The following is a 16,926-nucleotide window of genomic DNA, read 5'->3' as shown; positions in this document are numbered from 1 at the left end:
AATTTCTTCTGGAACCGTTTGTCATCCTCCCCCATTAGATCCTTTTTACTCTGTACATTAAGTGTTTTGGTTGCTGTCTGGTGACTGATACATGCTGCTTCTTGTGATAAGACAAATCTTTTCAATATTAGCTGTGCAAGCAGACAGAAACATAAATGCAATAAATGGATCCTGCTGTAAGCTCTGAATCCTCCCAAGACTTGCAGTACCAACTGAGGGGCAGGAAAAGGAGCTAAACTCTCCTCTCTGTTGATTAGTTGTTGGGATGTTGTACCACAGCAGCTCCACCAAAGGCAGGCAGGCAGCACAAATGTCTCTGAGAGCGTTCCAGTGATGGGATGTGTCACCAGTTGTGCTGGTCCACTTCCACTCTGTTTTCCCCAGTAACAACCCAGTTCCCCAGTAACAGCCCAGTTTTATAGTGGGAGTGGGAACTGCTAAGTTGGAATACCAGTTATGATGAAGGTACACACCCACAGCTCACTTGGTTCTGCAATAGATTTGTGCTAATCTGCATTAGAGCAGATGAATATATAAGCAGAAAAGCAAAAGCACTAATTGGATGGGGTTTACATCACAGTGTGGATTTGAGATTGGATGTCTCATGATTTCCATCCATGTTTCTTTACAAGATTTTCCCCCCTGTTCATTACAGTCTATGGTGGCCTTTCTCAAGGATCCAGAAGGTGCTCCACTGTGGGAGGAAGATCCTGAAGCCAAAGATATTGTACATGTCGACAGTGAAAAGGTACATTAGCTGGATAGATGTTCTGTTGCTTTATAAATATATGTGATGGAGTGCGTATGTTTGTATTAACTCTTAGTGAAACACCATCATTTTGTTTCTTTGGAAGGAAAGTTTAAAGCACCCAGCCTCTTTGAAGTGATTTGACAAATTTTGTGGGTTGTGATGGCTGTAAAGTCCTGTGCTTCCTGCCCTCCTCTGCCCTGCATGTGGTTGTGACCTCAGTCTGCCAGCTACACAGCAAGTGTCAGAGCTTGTGGATGGTGTGGGGGCACAGCCCTCTTTATCTCAGGGAACTGGAGCAGCTTGCAAGGTGCAGTCACTGCAGAATGCAAGTAGGAGGTAAAATGCTGCTCTTCAAACTGCAGGTTGTCATTAAAACTTGGGTTCCCTCATGTGCCTGAGGTTAGGAAGTGTGAAGCAGGAGGAAAGAGGATCCAGATCCTTGAGGGATTCAACTTGGTACAGGAACTGTCCTCTCCGTGTTAAGTGGGAAAGCAGCGAATGTGGTGAAACTACCTTAAAAAGCCAGTGCCACCACAGTTACTCATTATGTTTTTTCTGATATAATCAGCTCAGTCTTTCATATTAGTTTTCTAGTCTATAGATTTTTTAAAATTTAATTGATTGGACTCTAGCTGGTATTTTGTAAAGGGCTATTTCAATTTTCTGGCTTTCATTTTTAATATTAGAAATAGTTATTGTGACATTCAGTTTTTGTAGGAAGATTAATTTTTAATGTTCACCCTCTGTACTCTATTACAAGGCTTCCAGGGGTTGCATTCAATTTGAAAACTTCATCTAGTTTTTCCTATCATGCTGGTACTGAAAAATCCTTTTCACATGGCATCTCATAGGTTTGGCAAGGTTTCATAGTGTGAAAACTGAACTTGTTTTGTTATTATTGAGTCTGACTTTTTGAATTGCAATATGGATTTTGGATGTGTCAGCAAAGAAAGAGTTTTTCAGGTAGAGATTCTGCAGTGAGACTGAACTAAACCATGGAACTTCCACATATTAACAGTGAAGATACAGGTCTAGGATATTTAGCAGATAGCTGAATGTGTAATAAATTTTGTCATCTTCTTTCAAGTTAAAATTGAACAAGGAAAAAAAAATAAGTCTTGTCTGTTAGGAAAGATGAGCCCTTTTCCCTCAGATTAATGAGCCTGTGTTCTATGAATACATACATTCATTTTTTAAAGCTGTAGTGCGGTGTCACTTACTGAGTATAAGTGTGTTTTTTATTTTCTTTGGTTCATTCACTAGGAATTGAGAAGGCTTCTGAAGAAGGAAGACAAGCCCCTACTGATGATGTTCTATGCCCCATGTAAGTAGACCAGCATGTCCTGTCACCTCTTTCCCCCTTCTCCACTGAGACGTGTCCAAGTCTGACTAGAAGCTTCACCAATAATGCCATCTTGTGCCACCTTTATCATTCAGCTCCTTGTGTTGTTCTGCCTGTTTGTCCTCAGTTTTCCCTGGTTGTCCATCACTTGTATCCTGGTCTTGTCTCTTTCTCTTGTGATGATGGTTCTTGCTCAATGTTCTTTTAAGCAGCCGCTTTCTATAATTTTGTTACCTGTTGTCCTTTCTAAATTTGTGCTGCACAGAACAGAAACTCTGTGTGCTGCAGGCAGAGGGAACAGTGCAGCTGTCAGGAGCAGGATTATTGTTCCTGCTCCATCCCAGAGGCACCCTGCATGTTCCTGCCCACGTGGGCAGGGCTAACTCAAATGTGAGTGGGGTTTCAGGAAGAGGAGAGCACATCGGAGTCTATTTCTTTTTGTGACCTTGACCTTGTATTGTTGCTATCTTGTCATTGCATTGGCTGCTTGTTCCTTGATGTTGCAGACTTACAGCTGCCTTTTTGTGTTTCCTGCGTGAGAGGCTGTGTGAGAGGATTTCCAGCTCTTCTAAGCAAGATTTTGTTGCACTTGAGTTGTTGCTCAGTTCAGGAAGCAGGGAAGCCATGAGAAGAGAATAAATGTGTGACCTAAACTAGGAAAGCCTCGCAGCAGTGCCCTGATAGGGAAGTTGGTGTTGGGTACCACAAGCAATTTGCTGTCTAATTTTCTTTAAAACTTGTGTCCCATGGCAGCATTATCTGGTGTTTCTCAGTGTATTTTCTGTTGTACTTACTGCCTGAAACACCAGTCTGCCTTTTTATTCTCATCTGAGCACTGCCAAGATGGCCAAAATTGCCCAAGACTTAGTTTGATGCATCACGAAGAGGATGATTTTCCTTTAAATGGAATCACTTGTGGCTCTGTGCCTTCAGACTCTGCAGTGGTCCTGTGTGGCCTGGCGTGGTGTGTGGCTGCTCCCAGTAGCTGCAGCCTTGGATCAGTGGGAGATGATACGGCTGCTCTGCTGTAAATCGTCCCTTCGGGGAGAGCTGGGCTGCCCGGTGCTTTCACAGTTTACCTCTGTCAGGAGTAATTGTTTTCCACAACTGAGCCTCTTTCTGAAATGTGCCTTATCTAACCCTTCGTTCTCTTTGAACCGTTCCCCCAGAAACCCTCCTCCTTCCAATTTCTCTTCTTTGAAGTGGCAAAACACCTGCTAGTTTTCAGTGCTGTAATACTTGTGATGCTTTCCAAACTGCTGTGAAGGAAGTCTACTTGTGAGGTTTTTTTTCCCTCTGATTTCTCAGTTTGTAACTCCCTCATCTTTTATTTAACACACAAGACTTTCTGAATTGGTTGTTGTCCAAATTTTCTTTTCTTGCTCCTTTTACTGGAGACAGAATACATCCAGCAGTTGCAATAAAATATGGGCTTTGGGCAGCTGAAATTATTGGTTACATACAGGTGTTACCTTTCATAACTGGGAGCAGCAAATCAAGACTGGTCACTAACAGAAATTCAGCTTTTTGTTACTTGTAAGGGAGGTCTTTGGCACGAGAGGACATCACAGGCTTTGTCTGGGAGGCTGTGGGGAAGACAGCTGCCTTATTTTTCTGCTTTGTTGGAAGCAGGGGCTTTAGATTAATTGTGGCAGATTGATAGGAAATGGGCTCTTTCATTAGGTACCGGTGCAGAGGGAGATGAATGCAGCTACAGACATAGATCTAGTTACTTTAATATTTCAGGAATGGTTGGTCTGGGTAAAACAATTCAAAGCAAGGGCTTGCTTTCCTCAGAAGATATTACCTGCCATTTGCAGACCTTTCACTGTACTTTCGTGCCTATATTAGAAAGTCAGACAGCACTAAAGATGAAATATTAGGTATACTTGAAGGCATTCAGATTTATTTGTAGTTAACTCTGTCAAAGATGACTCCTGCAGGAGACTGTCTGGATTTGGCAATAAGAAGGAGCTGTTTATAAACATGATTGAAAACAAGGCTTTAAAAATGTAGGTGTTAACTAGTGAAAACACTAATCTGTATTTAATTAAGCTCCCCTTTTGGGAAAAGTACAAGAAGAAAGAACAGAAGAAAATGAGTTTTTTTAGGTTCCCCTTTTATGCCTCTTGTGGGTTATATGTGGCTTGGCAGCATCCTGAAAAATATAACCCAGAAATATGAGGACAGGAGAGGGTGTACTGAAATGGGTTTGGGAGCAGCAAACTGAGGCAGCAGCAGAGCTGGGAAGAGGAGGATGATGGGGTGATAGCTGGGTGGAGGAGGCTGGTGTGTGCCTGTGCCCTAGAAGGTACTTCAGGGAGCAGTAAGAGAGTCAGGAGGGGAAGATAGGGAAATCTGCTGCAGGACTTAAGGGCCTGGGGCTCCTGAGGAGAGAAGAAATAGAGGATTCAGAAGATGATGTCTGCCAACTCACATCTTTTGATGTCTGTCCAGTGGTTTGGATGAAGCTGCAAGACTTCAGTGGGCAGTCTGTGCCCACCAAGAAATTGTCATTTTGACCAGCACTAATTTAACAACCTCATTGTCAATTTGAGTGGAGAGATCAAAGGTGGAAAGACCATGGAAACAAGAATTCTCCTTCATCAGATTAAAGGATGTTCTTTTCCAGGCATGCTGATGTGATCCTAAACTAGTGGCTGCAAAATCTGTTCCTTCTTTCTGGAAGATATTTTCAAAACTCTCTGTTAAGCTGAACAGAAATGTTGACTACTGTCCTGTGGTGGACTGAGAGTTTCCACAATAAGTGTCTGGAGTGCTTTGCTCCAGCTACCTTTCTTCCATGCTGTCTGCACTCCTGCCCCTTCCCATCTGCATGCACAGATTTTACTTGGCAGGGGTGAAACTGCTGCTTACAAGGTGATTTACTGCTAATCTGCTTAGCACTGCAGAGCATCGTCAAGCAGCTCTCACTCAGCACACTCCAGCTACACATTGGTGGTCTTCCTCACTCACCCTTTGTCTTTTCCACAGCACATTATTGTATCTTACAAGGGCTGTTGCTTCTGAGCTATGTCTGCTCAATTAACAGAGCACTGTTTAACACTTGATGTCTGTGCAATGTGTTTAGGAAATGCATCTCAAATTAATTTCAAAGCCTTGTTAAGCTGGGATGAATCCGAAGTACCTCCCCCTGTCCCTTCAAAGACCAGAAATGCACAAAGCTTTTTGTTTTGAGTTCACAATTATGACATCTTCTGTTGACTTTTGATATGTGTGTTTCATCTTGTATTCTCCTCTGGGCTCAGCTCAGAGCCTGAGAAATAGAAGATGGTTTTACTCTCTCCATACTAGGATGAGAAATGAGTATGAAAGTGAAGAGCATGAAAAATGTTATAAAATAGAGGCTTGTAACAAGTAACATCCTTAGAAACTAATAATCTAATAATGATTTAGTGAAGCAGATAAAGAATTTTTGTTTAATTTTTTTAAATATAAAATATTACTTCATATGCTTTGGAAGATAGATACTGTAGAAGAGGTTGAATAGAGTTGTTGGCATATTACTTACACAATTTATTTTTTATCAGGGTGTGGTGTTTGTAAGAGAATGATGCCATCTTATCAGCAGGCAGCCACAGAACTCAAGGGTAAATATGTAAGTGAGACAATGAGATTTATATGACATTTCAAAAATAATTTTAACACTTTTTTTTAAAGTATATAAGTCGACAAATATTTATCAAAAGCAAAATGATCCATTTTTAAACTAACTGAAATGAAATAGAAATAAACTACTCTGATCCAGATATCTTCAGGGTTTTCTCTTGGTTTGTATTCTTCTAAAACTTTAGAGAATGAGATGCGAACTCCTTTGCCCTTTATATCCACTACAGTTTTTTCCATGGAGATACAGGCTCTGACACTATGCAGACTTATGTTTTGCCTCTAATTTGTGATTTTTTTTAGGGCTTTCGAGCTCATGGTAAAAAAAGAAGTGTTTGCCTTAATGGGTTTGATCACCTTTTTGGCTTGATGTCTCATAGCGAGGCCAGGGATGGATGCCCTCATTGCAGTTATTAATCCATTTTTTGGTGGAGAATCACAGTGTTATGGGAGGGAAGTCCCCCTCCCATAAGCTACTGGTCACCCTCCAGCCACTCAGCATTAGTAGAAGCTTACAGTTTAACTGTAGCTCTGTCAAAGCTGATGTCACGTTGATATAAAAGTAAGTTTTGACTCTAATAAAGTACAGAATTCACCGTAATTTAGTTACCCCTTTGTGGTTACAAGGTGTATTGATCTCTGTAAGCAAGTCGAAGGCACCTGTCTGGCTGAGGTTTTATAATGTGCTTAACGTATGATTTATATGATGCCAGGAGTACATAAGGGATGAAGAAATAGGATTGTTGTTTCACGGCTGTAGCAGGATTTGGTCTGATCCTGCCTGGTGGATCATTCACTGCTGTGTTTACAGGTTTCCTTGTGAGGAAAAGATGAAGCACTGCAGTTCATTGCTGGGGCAGCTCTGGCCATTTGTTCTCATGACCACCTAGTGCTGTCAGACTGCCCAACATTCTCCAAACCAGTTGTTTTCAGAAGTGTTTCCTTTAAATCCTTGTTTGCTTAGGGCTGGAATGAGTGGGAGTTACTCAGATTTATTTAGGACATGGCACAATCCTTAGAAGGTATTTTCAAGAGTGTTTTTGTCGAGCCAGGCAGCATTCTAAGGCCATCTCCCCACCGAGGAACATATGCTGCAGCCTTTGGGGAGGCACTCCTGCCCTGCATGGCAGTACATTGTGGGGTGAGAGGGATTAGGAATGTAAAGCCATCACCTATAGAGACAGTCCCAGAGAGAAGGCATGCTGCACAGCACTCTGTCCTCCTGCAGTTATCCCTTCCTTGTTCATGTGCAGCTCATTTATTAAATTCAGACCAGATAATTTAGATCTATTCTGGTTTGAGTATTTCCTTCCTCACTTGGAAATGGTTTCTATAGATCCGGGCTGATCCTGCACAGCTGAGTGACAGGGCTGGGACACAGTTCTTTGCAGTGGAGGGTTGTGGTGCAGAATCAGATCAGAGGAAAGTCCAGTTATACCACTGCAACCCATGTTTTTCACAAAAATTGGTCTGTTTGTCAAAATATGACCAATTAGCTTCCTGAGTGGGATGTGTACACAGCTTGCCATTTCTAAAGTTAACTGTGCTGTACCCATCATAAATTATTCATGGAGTGCCTTAGAGTGATGTTGACCTCCAGATCAGACTTGGCTGCAAAGTTTATGAGTGGTTTGGATGAGCTGAAGGTTTGGCCTTTTAATCTGACCTGTCATTAGCTGTCAGGATGTGCCAGGCTCAAAAGTGATTATTGCTGTTATATAGCAGGAAAATTAAGTACAGTATTGCCTGTTGACGAGGTCATAAAAGTGAAAGGGTGAACTGTACCTGTCACTGGCCACTGTGTTCCCTCGGGACTGGTTGTTTCTTGTCCCAGTCCTGTTACTGAGAGGAAGGCAGGGTGGCATATTTAGTTTATATTATGGTTATATCTTACAATTCCATTGCACCCAGTGCAGAAGCAAAAAGTGTTCCAAATCAGAAGTGGATATTCTTTATCCTTGGCAGGAAAGATTCCTGTGGTTAGAGGGTTGGCTGGGCTCTGGTTAGTGACTGTCCCTATCACCCCAGAGCAGGGAGGAACTGGACATTAGCAAACCATTCACCATCTCCCTAATGCCCATGAACCTTGTGAGTGTGCCAGAATGCTCTGCTCAGTAAGGACCAACTTGAGAATATGCTTAAGTGCTTTCCTCCTTTGGTGCTTGTCTTTTTTTTTTTTTTTTTTTTTGTGCTGTAAGGTACCAGTTTTGGAGCAATCCCATCGAGAAAACTGAAAATCAGGGTAGGGTGTCACAACTAAACAGGAACGGTCAGAAACTCCAAAAACTTGGGCAGCTAGGAAAGGTTCAGAGTTGGTTTAGATTATAGATAGCTTGTTGGAGAGCAGATAAATGTTGAAATATGTGAAGTGTCACTGCAGAGGTGAAAGGAATAAACTGATCTTTGTTTCTGCAATGGCTATTACAAGAAGTAATGGACATAAATTGAAGCTGGGGTCATTCAGTTGTTTGCTAAAAGCAAATTGGCCAAACGTCTGGCAGGAGGGCTCTGGCTTTGGGCAGTAGGTGTGTCTTGATGGTCTCTGGCAGCCTGATATTTCATAATTCTGTGATCATTGGCCAGCTAAAGCTGTTACAAATCCCGTTGTAATAACCTTTTTTGCTAAATATGCTTCATATAATGTAATGAACACCAGAATGAATCCAAGTTAGTGACTTTTATCAATCGCCATTAGATGGACACAGTGAAATTGTCTGACATGGCCAGGAATGGCCATTTAAATCGTAGGAAATCCTCTGAGAGTTCACAGCAAAAGAGGAATCTGGTAGGCTGGTGTTAATTAGGGAATTGGTTAACAAAACTGGTCCTTGCTTTGTAAAGCAACCCTTGTATCTTGATCCTATTGCATTTACCTGCCTTTAGGTGGTGGCATGGAGGATAAGGAAAGGGGAGAATTGAGTCTAGATAATCTCATATGAATTAAGTCAGTCCGGTTGTTTGAACTACAAGGAAAATTCAAAGTGGAAGACTAGGCCAGCAAGTATAAACCTTACTTCTGTACTCTCCTCTGTTCAATTTATCCTTTCTTAGGATAGGGAAGAGAAAACAAAGTATCTTTTTGTGACTTTCCAGCACATTCTTAGGAATGGGTGACCTTCAAATGAGGATTTTCTGCTTTAAGATTTATTTCATGCTGGCTCTGAGCACATTTGGTTGGTCTGTGCAGTTTGCTGCAGTCAGGAATGTGGTATTAAATTCTGATGTGGTACTTCAGCTGGAAGGAGAAAATCCTGTTTTTGGAGAGGGAAAGAGGAGGGGGTTGGATTAAGACCCTGCTGCTGAAATGATTTAAGCCATCAATGCCATTAAACTAAGTTAATCAGGAAGTAGTATCTCAGCAACTTGCTGGGTCCAAGTTTGACAGCAGAATGGCCTCTGTGTGAATTGCACACCCACAAAAACTTGGAATCAATCCCATCTTCCAATTTTCATGTCAGAAATATTTGGAAGACATTTGGACAGGGCACAGAATAAGTTGCAGGACAGTGTAAGTCACAGGAGCCCTGAACCTGAAGCTCAGGGATTGTTGAGATGGAGGATGGATTGGGATGGAGGTGAAAAGTAGGGAGGAGAGAGTTTTTGTTTGATGTGCAAGTCTGAAAAGCTACTGTGCTTCTGTGCCTCTCTTTTGAAGACTCTAGGACAAGGTTTAATCTTAACTCATTATATCCTGTCCTACCTAAGTTAACGTATTTAGAGCATATAAATGCCACGTGCTATTTCCTGAGCTCATGGAAATAGGACACGTTTTATTTTCACATCAAAGTCGTGCTGATTTCCCCTTGCCATTCAGTAAGTGCATTTTTGAACTGGGATAATGCTTGTGGTTGGTTAGACATTGACAAGTTGGTTAGACATAGACAAGTTCATTGCTGGAGTGGAAACTGGAGAGCTGAGGTTAGAATTTCTGGTGTCCTGTTTAATGTTTGGATAGGAACTAAGAACTCTTATTTTTTTTTTCTACTTGCAGAGGAGGAAAAAAAATCTAGTTGTAGCTTAAAATCCAAATGTGCAAAGCAGAGCACAAGTGCTGCAATTGAGAGAATTCCCTTGAGGTATTTCTGTTAGTGAGTGAATAAAAAGAAACAGAGATGCTTCCAGAGCAATGAGGAGGTGACATGCTAACTGCTGTGTGTTTTCTCTGGATTATACTCAAGTATTGTTCTGTTTCCCCTTGCACAAAATCAGAAAAACTTCAGTGCCTTTTAGAGAGGGCCCCTTCCATGACAGCTATATGAATAAAATCAGAGTCTGCCCAGATTGAAGTAGGTTTTACTTAAATCTTCAAACAAATGGTGTGATGTTCCTGCTGTATTGTAAGAATCAGTGAGACTATGCTCTGTTTTTCCAGGTTCTTGCGGGGATGAACGTTTACTCTGCTGAATTTGAAAGGATAAAGGAAGAATTCAATGTCCGGGGATATCCTACAATCTGCTATTTTGAGTCGGTTATGTTTTGCAACTATTTTAGAAATCATGCACTCTTGTATAATTGAGTGTTTTTATCTTTTAGAGCCAGGACTGAACCTTGTTTTGTTGCTTTAACAGGAAAGGAAAGTTCCTGTTCAACTTTGAGAACTTCGGTGCTACCGCAGCAGATATCGCAGAGTGGCTGAAACAGTAAGGCATTGAACTTCATGCACTCCACCTTTTATGTACTCTTCATTATTTACAGAATGTAATGGTTTAGGAACAGACATCTCTCCCTCCTTCCCTCTGCTCAGAAGAGCAAACAAAACTACCCTGCTGAGATCAGCTAAGCTCATACAGAGAGATTGACTGATGTTTGGTTTTTAGCATGCATGCCTTGCATATCACAATTGCATTTTGTCTGTAATAGGAGGCTGACTGTGGACTAAAATAAATGCAGATACACAGATCTCAACTTGGTTAAAAATGCCAGCTTAAATTTCCAGTGATCTTGGGTGCTTGAACTTAATACCTTGCAAAAGGTTTGACTTCTGTTGTGTTATTAAAAATGTATATACCATGTGTGCAGTTCCTGTTGGCTCATCAGCCTTTAGCTGAAGCCTTTGAAGTGTCTTGCAGCGATAAACTGAAGATCAAGGCACCTTGGATGGATAGTCACTTTTACAGCATCTGTGTTTGCTGTCATGACATGAAAGTGTAGAAAGCACCTTGTTCTACCTAAAGAGAGCTGTTTGCAGTCATAAACATTTTGGGGGCTGAATGAGCCTATGGGACTAGCAGTTCAGAGACAGACAGGAAAAGTGTGTGTGTGTATAGCGGCTCTTCAACTGGTGCAAATCCCCACGTGGTCAGTGAAGCTGATGGAGCACTGGAGAGAGCTGAGATAATCTGGTGGTGGAGAAATTCCATTTGCAGTGAGCCCAGGCTCTTGGGCATGGTGTCATCTTTGTAACCCTCCCTCGTTTGCTGCAGTCGTAGAAACAATACTGAAATGAAGCTAATGAAAGGAAACAAACCCATGGGAAGGAACAGACTGTTGCAAACTATTGTAATAGTACAGCTTAGCAAAATTGGCTCAGAATAAATGTGTTTTGCTGTGCTGGGGATGTGCATATGGTTGCAAGTAGCTCAGGGTTTCCAGCAGCAGTAGGTTGAGTGCTTCAGGATTTGGAACCCACAAATGAAGTGAGAGCAGCATCCTGTTAGCATCAGGAGCTACAAACGCTGCAAGCAAGTACTGCCCAGTGGCTCAAAGAGGAGGAATTCAGCCAGAGGAATTAAGCCTCGTGTAGTCAATTAAGTCTTCAAATGTGAGTGATCAAGATGGCAACTCCAGCAACTAGAAGAAGATGATCAGCCCTCGGAGCAAGGATATGGCTTAATCACCTGCACTTTGTTATGCTTTTCAATTCTGCAAGGATGTGGTTATCTCTTGGCTACCATATGTGAAACATTAGCTGTTTGGGGTATTTTTTCCCCCTGTCTGCCTACATAATATCCACATAATCCCTGCAATATGCAGTACCTTTATATCAGTGCTGTGACAGCAAGTGAACACAGCTACTGGAGGAAAGCAGAACAGCTGCAAGCTCTTTCCAATGATAATCTCTGCTAACAAGCCACTGTGGGCTTTGGCTGATACTTCAGCAGTCCAGAGCTCAAGACAGCTGTTTGTCCTCGCTTAGTGCATGCTTATTAGTTGCCCAAAAGATGATCTGAGCAGTAGCCTTGTGTCCCTGTTTTGTGGAATAGGTACAACCTTTAAGGAAACCACATTGAGTAGTTATGTGTACTTATATTTTGCCAGTAATTGATGCTTAAATTACAATCAGTTAAATTATTAATAAAACTGCATATAGGGTAAACATGCTACATACATAATATTATACTGTTCTGAGGAATATGTACAGGTAGTCAAAATGGTATGGCCAGGGCTTTAGGAAAGCCAAGGAGTGCAATGAGATAGCTGTAGGGTGCACTGGCTGTGTTTCAGAATAGCACGCTATTAAAATATTGAAAGGTTGCTTTTGTACAAAATGTTACCCTGAGGACTAGGGCATGGCAGGGCCATGGCAAGGAAAGCCAATGCATTTTTTTGCTGTGCATGCATGTGCTGTCCTTGTAGAGTCTTGGAAGCAAATCCAGCAGACGTTGAGCCATATGAAATAGCCCATTATGTGTGGACAATAAGTACACTGCAGAAAAGCAGCTCTCTCTCCCCCTCTTCTTTGCCACTGTATTACTGGTAAAGTGCTGAAAGTAGGTGATCTTAGACTCATTTGTGGGGGAGAACATGATATAACTTAACGAAAGTTAGAATTATTTAAATAATTGTCCATGCTTTTTCTTCTCAGGACAAGAACTGCTCTTTTTTTTTTTTTACTACTTATTAAAGGTGCTTGTTTCTTATGATGAAGTGTGCTAATGTATCAGTCTTACAGATACTTCACCTTTCTTATCTTCATAATGTGCACTGGCTACTGTGTTATGGAGATTCAGATGTTTTCATGAGATGATAGAGATGAACCACCATACAGCCTTAGTCCAACACAGTAGAGATGCTGTTTTGTACAAACCCCTTTTTTGTTAAATCTGATACACAGCTGTATCAGCCTGAGTGGTAGGCAAGCCCAGCAGCTTCTTGCTGCCTTCAATATCTGCTTAGTTTGTCTTGCTGTTTTTTTAGATTCCCCTCAGGCCCTTCCTTAGCATCAGCTACTTTGTTAAATCAAGAACTTGTCCTGTGCTCTCAATTGTTTTAGCTTTTGATAGCTCTTCTGGGCTTCTGTCATCGTAATCAGGTGTTGGGTGTGCCTTGTCTCAGTGTTAAATGACATTTTAAATTTTGCTTGTTGCTTTCTCCAGACCTTGAGGTGTTTCTTACCACCTCCTTTGTAGGCTCATTAGCATGCACAGCATTTTAGATTAGGCTATTTGAATAAACATCTCGTGCCCTGCTTTACTAATTCCTGACTGAAATAGGTCACACCAGGCCCTGCTGAACACCATGTTCTCCCAGTGCTTTGCAGGCACTGTGTCCATGTTCATCCTGCTCTGCCCTCTCAGTCCAGCTCCCAAATCCATTAAGTGTCATGGTGTTTGCTGGAAAGCCTTCACCCTGCCAGGATACCTGGAGATTATTGCTCTCTGGGCTGCTTGGCCAGGTGCAGCTCTGACCTTTCACTCTGATGTTTGCTTCTTGGTTTGTTTATCACAGAAGCAGCAGCAGAGGTGTGCATCACAGTTCTGCATGGATTGCTTAATACTCTTGGATCACACCTATTGCTTACATCAACAGAATTTGCTATCTGAATCTCTGCATCTCTACTGCTTTTTTTTATCAAACTAGGCTTTCAGCCTAGAAATGAGTAAGGCAGGATAAATGGGTTATCATCTGTTTGCCATTCCTTGTTCCAGGCAGCTAACACAATAATACGTTTTAATCAAAAATAGTAAATCTGCTTTCAGCAGAGATGGGGTCACATCCAGACATGTACTTTGCCAAATAATTTGGGGAATTTGAGGGGGGGGGGGGGAGGGGGTTGGAACTCGTTACTGCAACTGACAAAAATAGCTTCAAAGTCTGGCTCCCAGTCTTTGTATGTTTGGGTGTCTTTTCTGTGAACGTTGCTTTAATAAATAAAATGTCAATTAGCACAGTTTAGTTCACAGTTGCCAAATTCTCTTTTTAATGTACATGAATAAAAGCCAAAACCAATTGTTTATTGGGATGATGAGCTGCCGAGGAGCTTAGGTTCCGTTTCCAGACTTGCCATCGTGTCTTGAGCAGTGTCTGTGGCTCTGACCCATCAAGGACAGTTGAACTCAGGAGCAATCGTGGTGGTGTTGGTAGAACACATCACTTGCCTTTTAGGTGAAGCATGCAGCTGAGTATCTTTGCTGAGTTAGGCCTACGAGCCCACTGCAGAGTGAGGACATAACAATGCTTCCCTGGCTCACAAGATCTGTTCAGGGTAAAACCATGTATTCCTGGGGAAATGGTGTGTGTAGCTGGCTCATGGTCCCAGCACTGCTCCTCCTTTCTCTGCTGGCCCTAATCATGCTGTCAGTATCCAAGGTGACGGGTTAAATTGGCTGTTTCTGCTCACTGCTTTTTTCTTTCATTTGCAATGACTCCTGTGAACTACAAAGTGGGAATGCTGTGAGAAGGGGAGCATCCTGCTGAGGAGGGTAAAAGAGTAATAGAAAATGCATTTGATTTCTATAATGTAATAACCAAGCAGTCTGGTTATCTCCTCACTCCATCCCCTTCCATTGCTGATTTGTCCTCAGGAGCTTCTTGCAGATTTTTTTGTTCCTCCTCCAGTTTTATCTGTGTTTCAGTGCCTGTGAGTTCTGGATGGGTACAGTTATGGAAGCTGTTCAGTAGAGTTGGTGTGTCAGACATGCGTGAACATCTGCACAAAGCGGTTCCTTACAGTTTGACTTGCCAAGATGACTGCTTAGCACCAGAGAGCTGCCTTTAAGCTGTGTCTGTTTATCTTGTAGCCCACAGGCACCTCAGCCACAGGCTCCAGAGACCCCCTGGGCAGATGAAGAAAATGTAGTTTATCACCTGACCGATGAGGACTTCGACAAGTTTATAAAAGATCATTCATCTGTGCTAGTGATGTTCCATGCACCATGTGAGTTTGTTTTCTCTTCTGTACTCTGAGCCAAATGCTTGCTAACAAAATCAGTGATGTTTTTCCCGTGGAAGTTTCACAGGACCATGAACTCAAAAGTCCAGGCTTTTCTTGTTTGTGATGATTGTTAAATACACAAGGCATGAAATGTTTTTGAAGTTGCTGACTTCACATTTAGGATGGAGATGTGCCTCTGGAAGAGGGACACTTTGTAGGCTGAGTCACAACATAACTGAGGAGTGTGATGATGATTAAATAGTCTGGGTACTCATCACTTTACAGCATGATTTCCCATTTTCAACTTCTTTTCGATATTGTTTGCTTTCAAAGCAGAACTCTGGTTGATTGAACAACTAACTCAACTTGAGAACCCTGAGCTCCTGGGTCCTTGTCTATGGCTGCTGCTATGTCATTTTGAGCATTTTCAGTCCTCTGCTGCAGTTTCTCTGACAATGTAAGGGGTGATTGTCATTATATATTGTGCTGAACTATGCCAAAACTAGGTCTAAGTTTAGAAAAACCCCAGGACTTTTGATAACTAATGCAGAGTTGGTGGTGATACTGCTTATTGTTCTGCTGAGAATGCATTGAACTGATCTTTTCCATGACTTGAGGTTTTAGCTTGACAAATAAAATGCAGTGGGTTGACTTCAGGAAGCTGTTCCAGCCACACTGCCCTCCTGTATGCTGTTGGGTGGAAGAGTGCATTAACCTCTTAGTTCACTGTGAATGTAACTTGTTTCAGCTACATACCTGGTTCTTCCAATTGTTTGTATCTGTGATGGACAATTCAGGCTTGAATCTGCTACACTGTGTGACACACAGCTTCTGTCTCCTCTTGCTGCTGTTCTGGCAGCAGTACTTGGGTGAGATGTTCCTTTTCAAGTGCATAAATTTTAAAGGTTAGAACTCTGGAGTCAGACTGTGTGCTGACAGCTGAGGGTCTTGGCACAGAGGCTGAAATCCTGCTTCCCTTTAAGCCAGCAGGAGTTAGCTCCAAAATACCTTTTTTGAAGGTCTGCTCATAAGACTCATTTGAAAAACATACCATAATGAATTTCCTCTGCCTGATGAAATGTCTGAGAATTTGGTCCACTGAAGCAGGGGACTGACTGCTGTTCTGTCGCTGTGTTCCCTGGATTATTTGTACTTATGAAAGTGGGACCGGAGATGAGCGCCCGGTCTGAAACCCAAAACACAAGGAGCAGAACTGATGAGGCCTGCTTTGCTCAGGAGTTATCCTTCGTTACCCAAATCCTTCCTTCCCCAGATTTCCCTGCACCCCGGTGTGCAAGTGGCAGCTGTGTGCTTGCTGAGCAGCTGCTGCCAAGCACAAATGGAGCCCCTAAATTGCCCTCCTTTCCCCCTCCCTGCACAATGACATGGGAGAAGTGTCTACTCCATCTCTCAATGTGTTCACACTTACTAGTACTTTAAAGCTTTGCCTCTTTTTGAGTTTGTAAATGGGCAAAGGAGTCTGGTCATGTATTCAGGAGGAGGAAGAGGGGGAAGAAATCAACAGCTGGCCCTGCAATACTTATTCCTTTAGGAAGCCAGATTAAAAATAGATGAATACATACAACTGCAGTCAAATTTTATAGTAAGTTCAGGTTAGTTTTAAGTCTCAGTAGGATTCTGTTCAGTTTTTAGTGGTTTTTTAGTATTTTCAAGAACACAGGTAACACAGTTTTAGGAGTAACAATATTGCATTACCTATTTTGAAAGCAGGGGTGCTTCCAGACAGGTATGTTTTGCATTAAGAGGCATTCTGGACTAAGGTACAGCAGTACTTTGGCAAATGCTGTTTTAAAAGTAAATCAAATGCCTTAATTGGGCTGTCACAATCTTCTGATAACATTTTCCAGCTACTCAGAATTGGGATGGAGAGTGTTCCTTGCCAGAACAACTCCATTTTAAATGCAACTCGAATATTTGGGGCATTTTATTTACATGCAGGTGATAATGGCAATATGTGCAGAATCCAGCTTGTACATGTGTAAAAGATCTGTGTTGGTAAGAATCCTCTCTTGAGCATCCTCAGCAGGGAGTATGAGGCTTGCAAACTAATTAATGACAGACAACTATCATAAACAGTTATCTCCATGATTA

The 16,926-nt window shown here is 42.0% G+C and overlaps 1 protein-coding gene and 1 long non-coding RNA gene across 3 annotated transcripts in view; both read left to right on the top strand.

The window, feature by feature from the left end:
• The window catches only part of LOC137476932 (uncharacterized), a 541,698-nt gene that overhangs the window by 219,453 nt on the left and 305,319 nt on the right, over positions 1-16,926 (top strand). The window lies entirely within an intron of this gene.
• The window catches only part of PDIA5 (protein disulfide isomerase family A member 5), a 97,824-nt gene that overhangs the window by 34,144 nt on the left and 46,754 nt on the right, over positions 1-16,926 (top strand). For both annotated transcript variants that reach the window (XM_068195364.1, XM_068195363.1), the window contains exons 6-11: positions 656-748; positions 2,015-2,075; positions 5,645-5,712; positions 10,093-10,184; positions 10,289-10,360; positions 14,681-14,817. In XM_068195364.1, the coding sequence (XP_068051465.1) occupies positions 656-748; positions 2,015-2,075; positions 5,645-5,712; positions 10,093-10,184; positions 10,289-10,360; positions 14,681-14,817 (523 nt within the window). The remainder of the gene's footprint in view (positions 1-655; positions 749-2,014; positions 2,076-5,644; positions 5,713-10,092; positions 10,185-10,288; positions 10,361-14,680; positions 14,818-16,926) is intronic.

Source organism: Anomalospiza imberbis, chromosome 7 (assembly GCF_031753505.1).
Source record: "Anomalospiza imberbis isolate Cuckoo-Finch-1a 21T00152 chromosome 7, ASM3175350v1, whole genome shotgun sequence".
Lineage (NCBI taxonomy): Eukaryota > Metazoa > Chordata > Aves > Passeriformes > Viduidae > Anomalospiza > Anomalospiza imberbis.
Note: the sequence above shows the minus strand (reverse complement) of the source record. Positions and strands in the feature narration are given on the sequence as shown.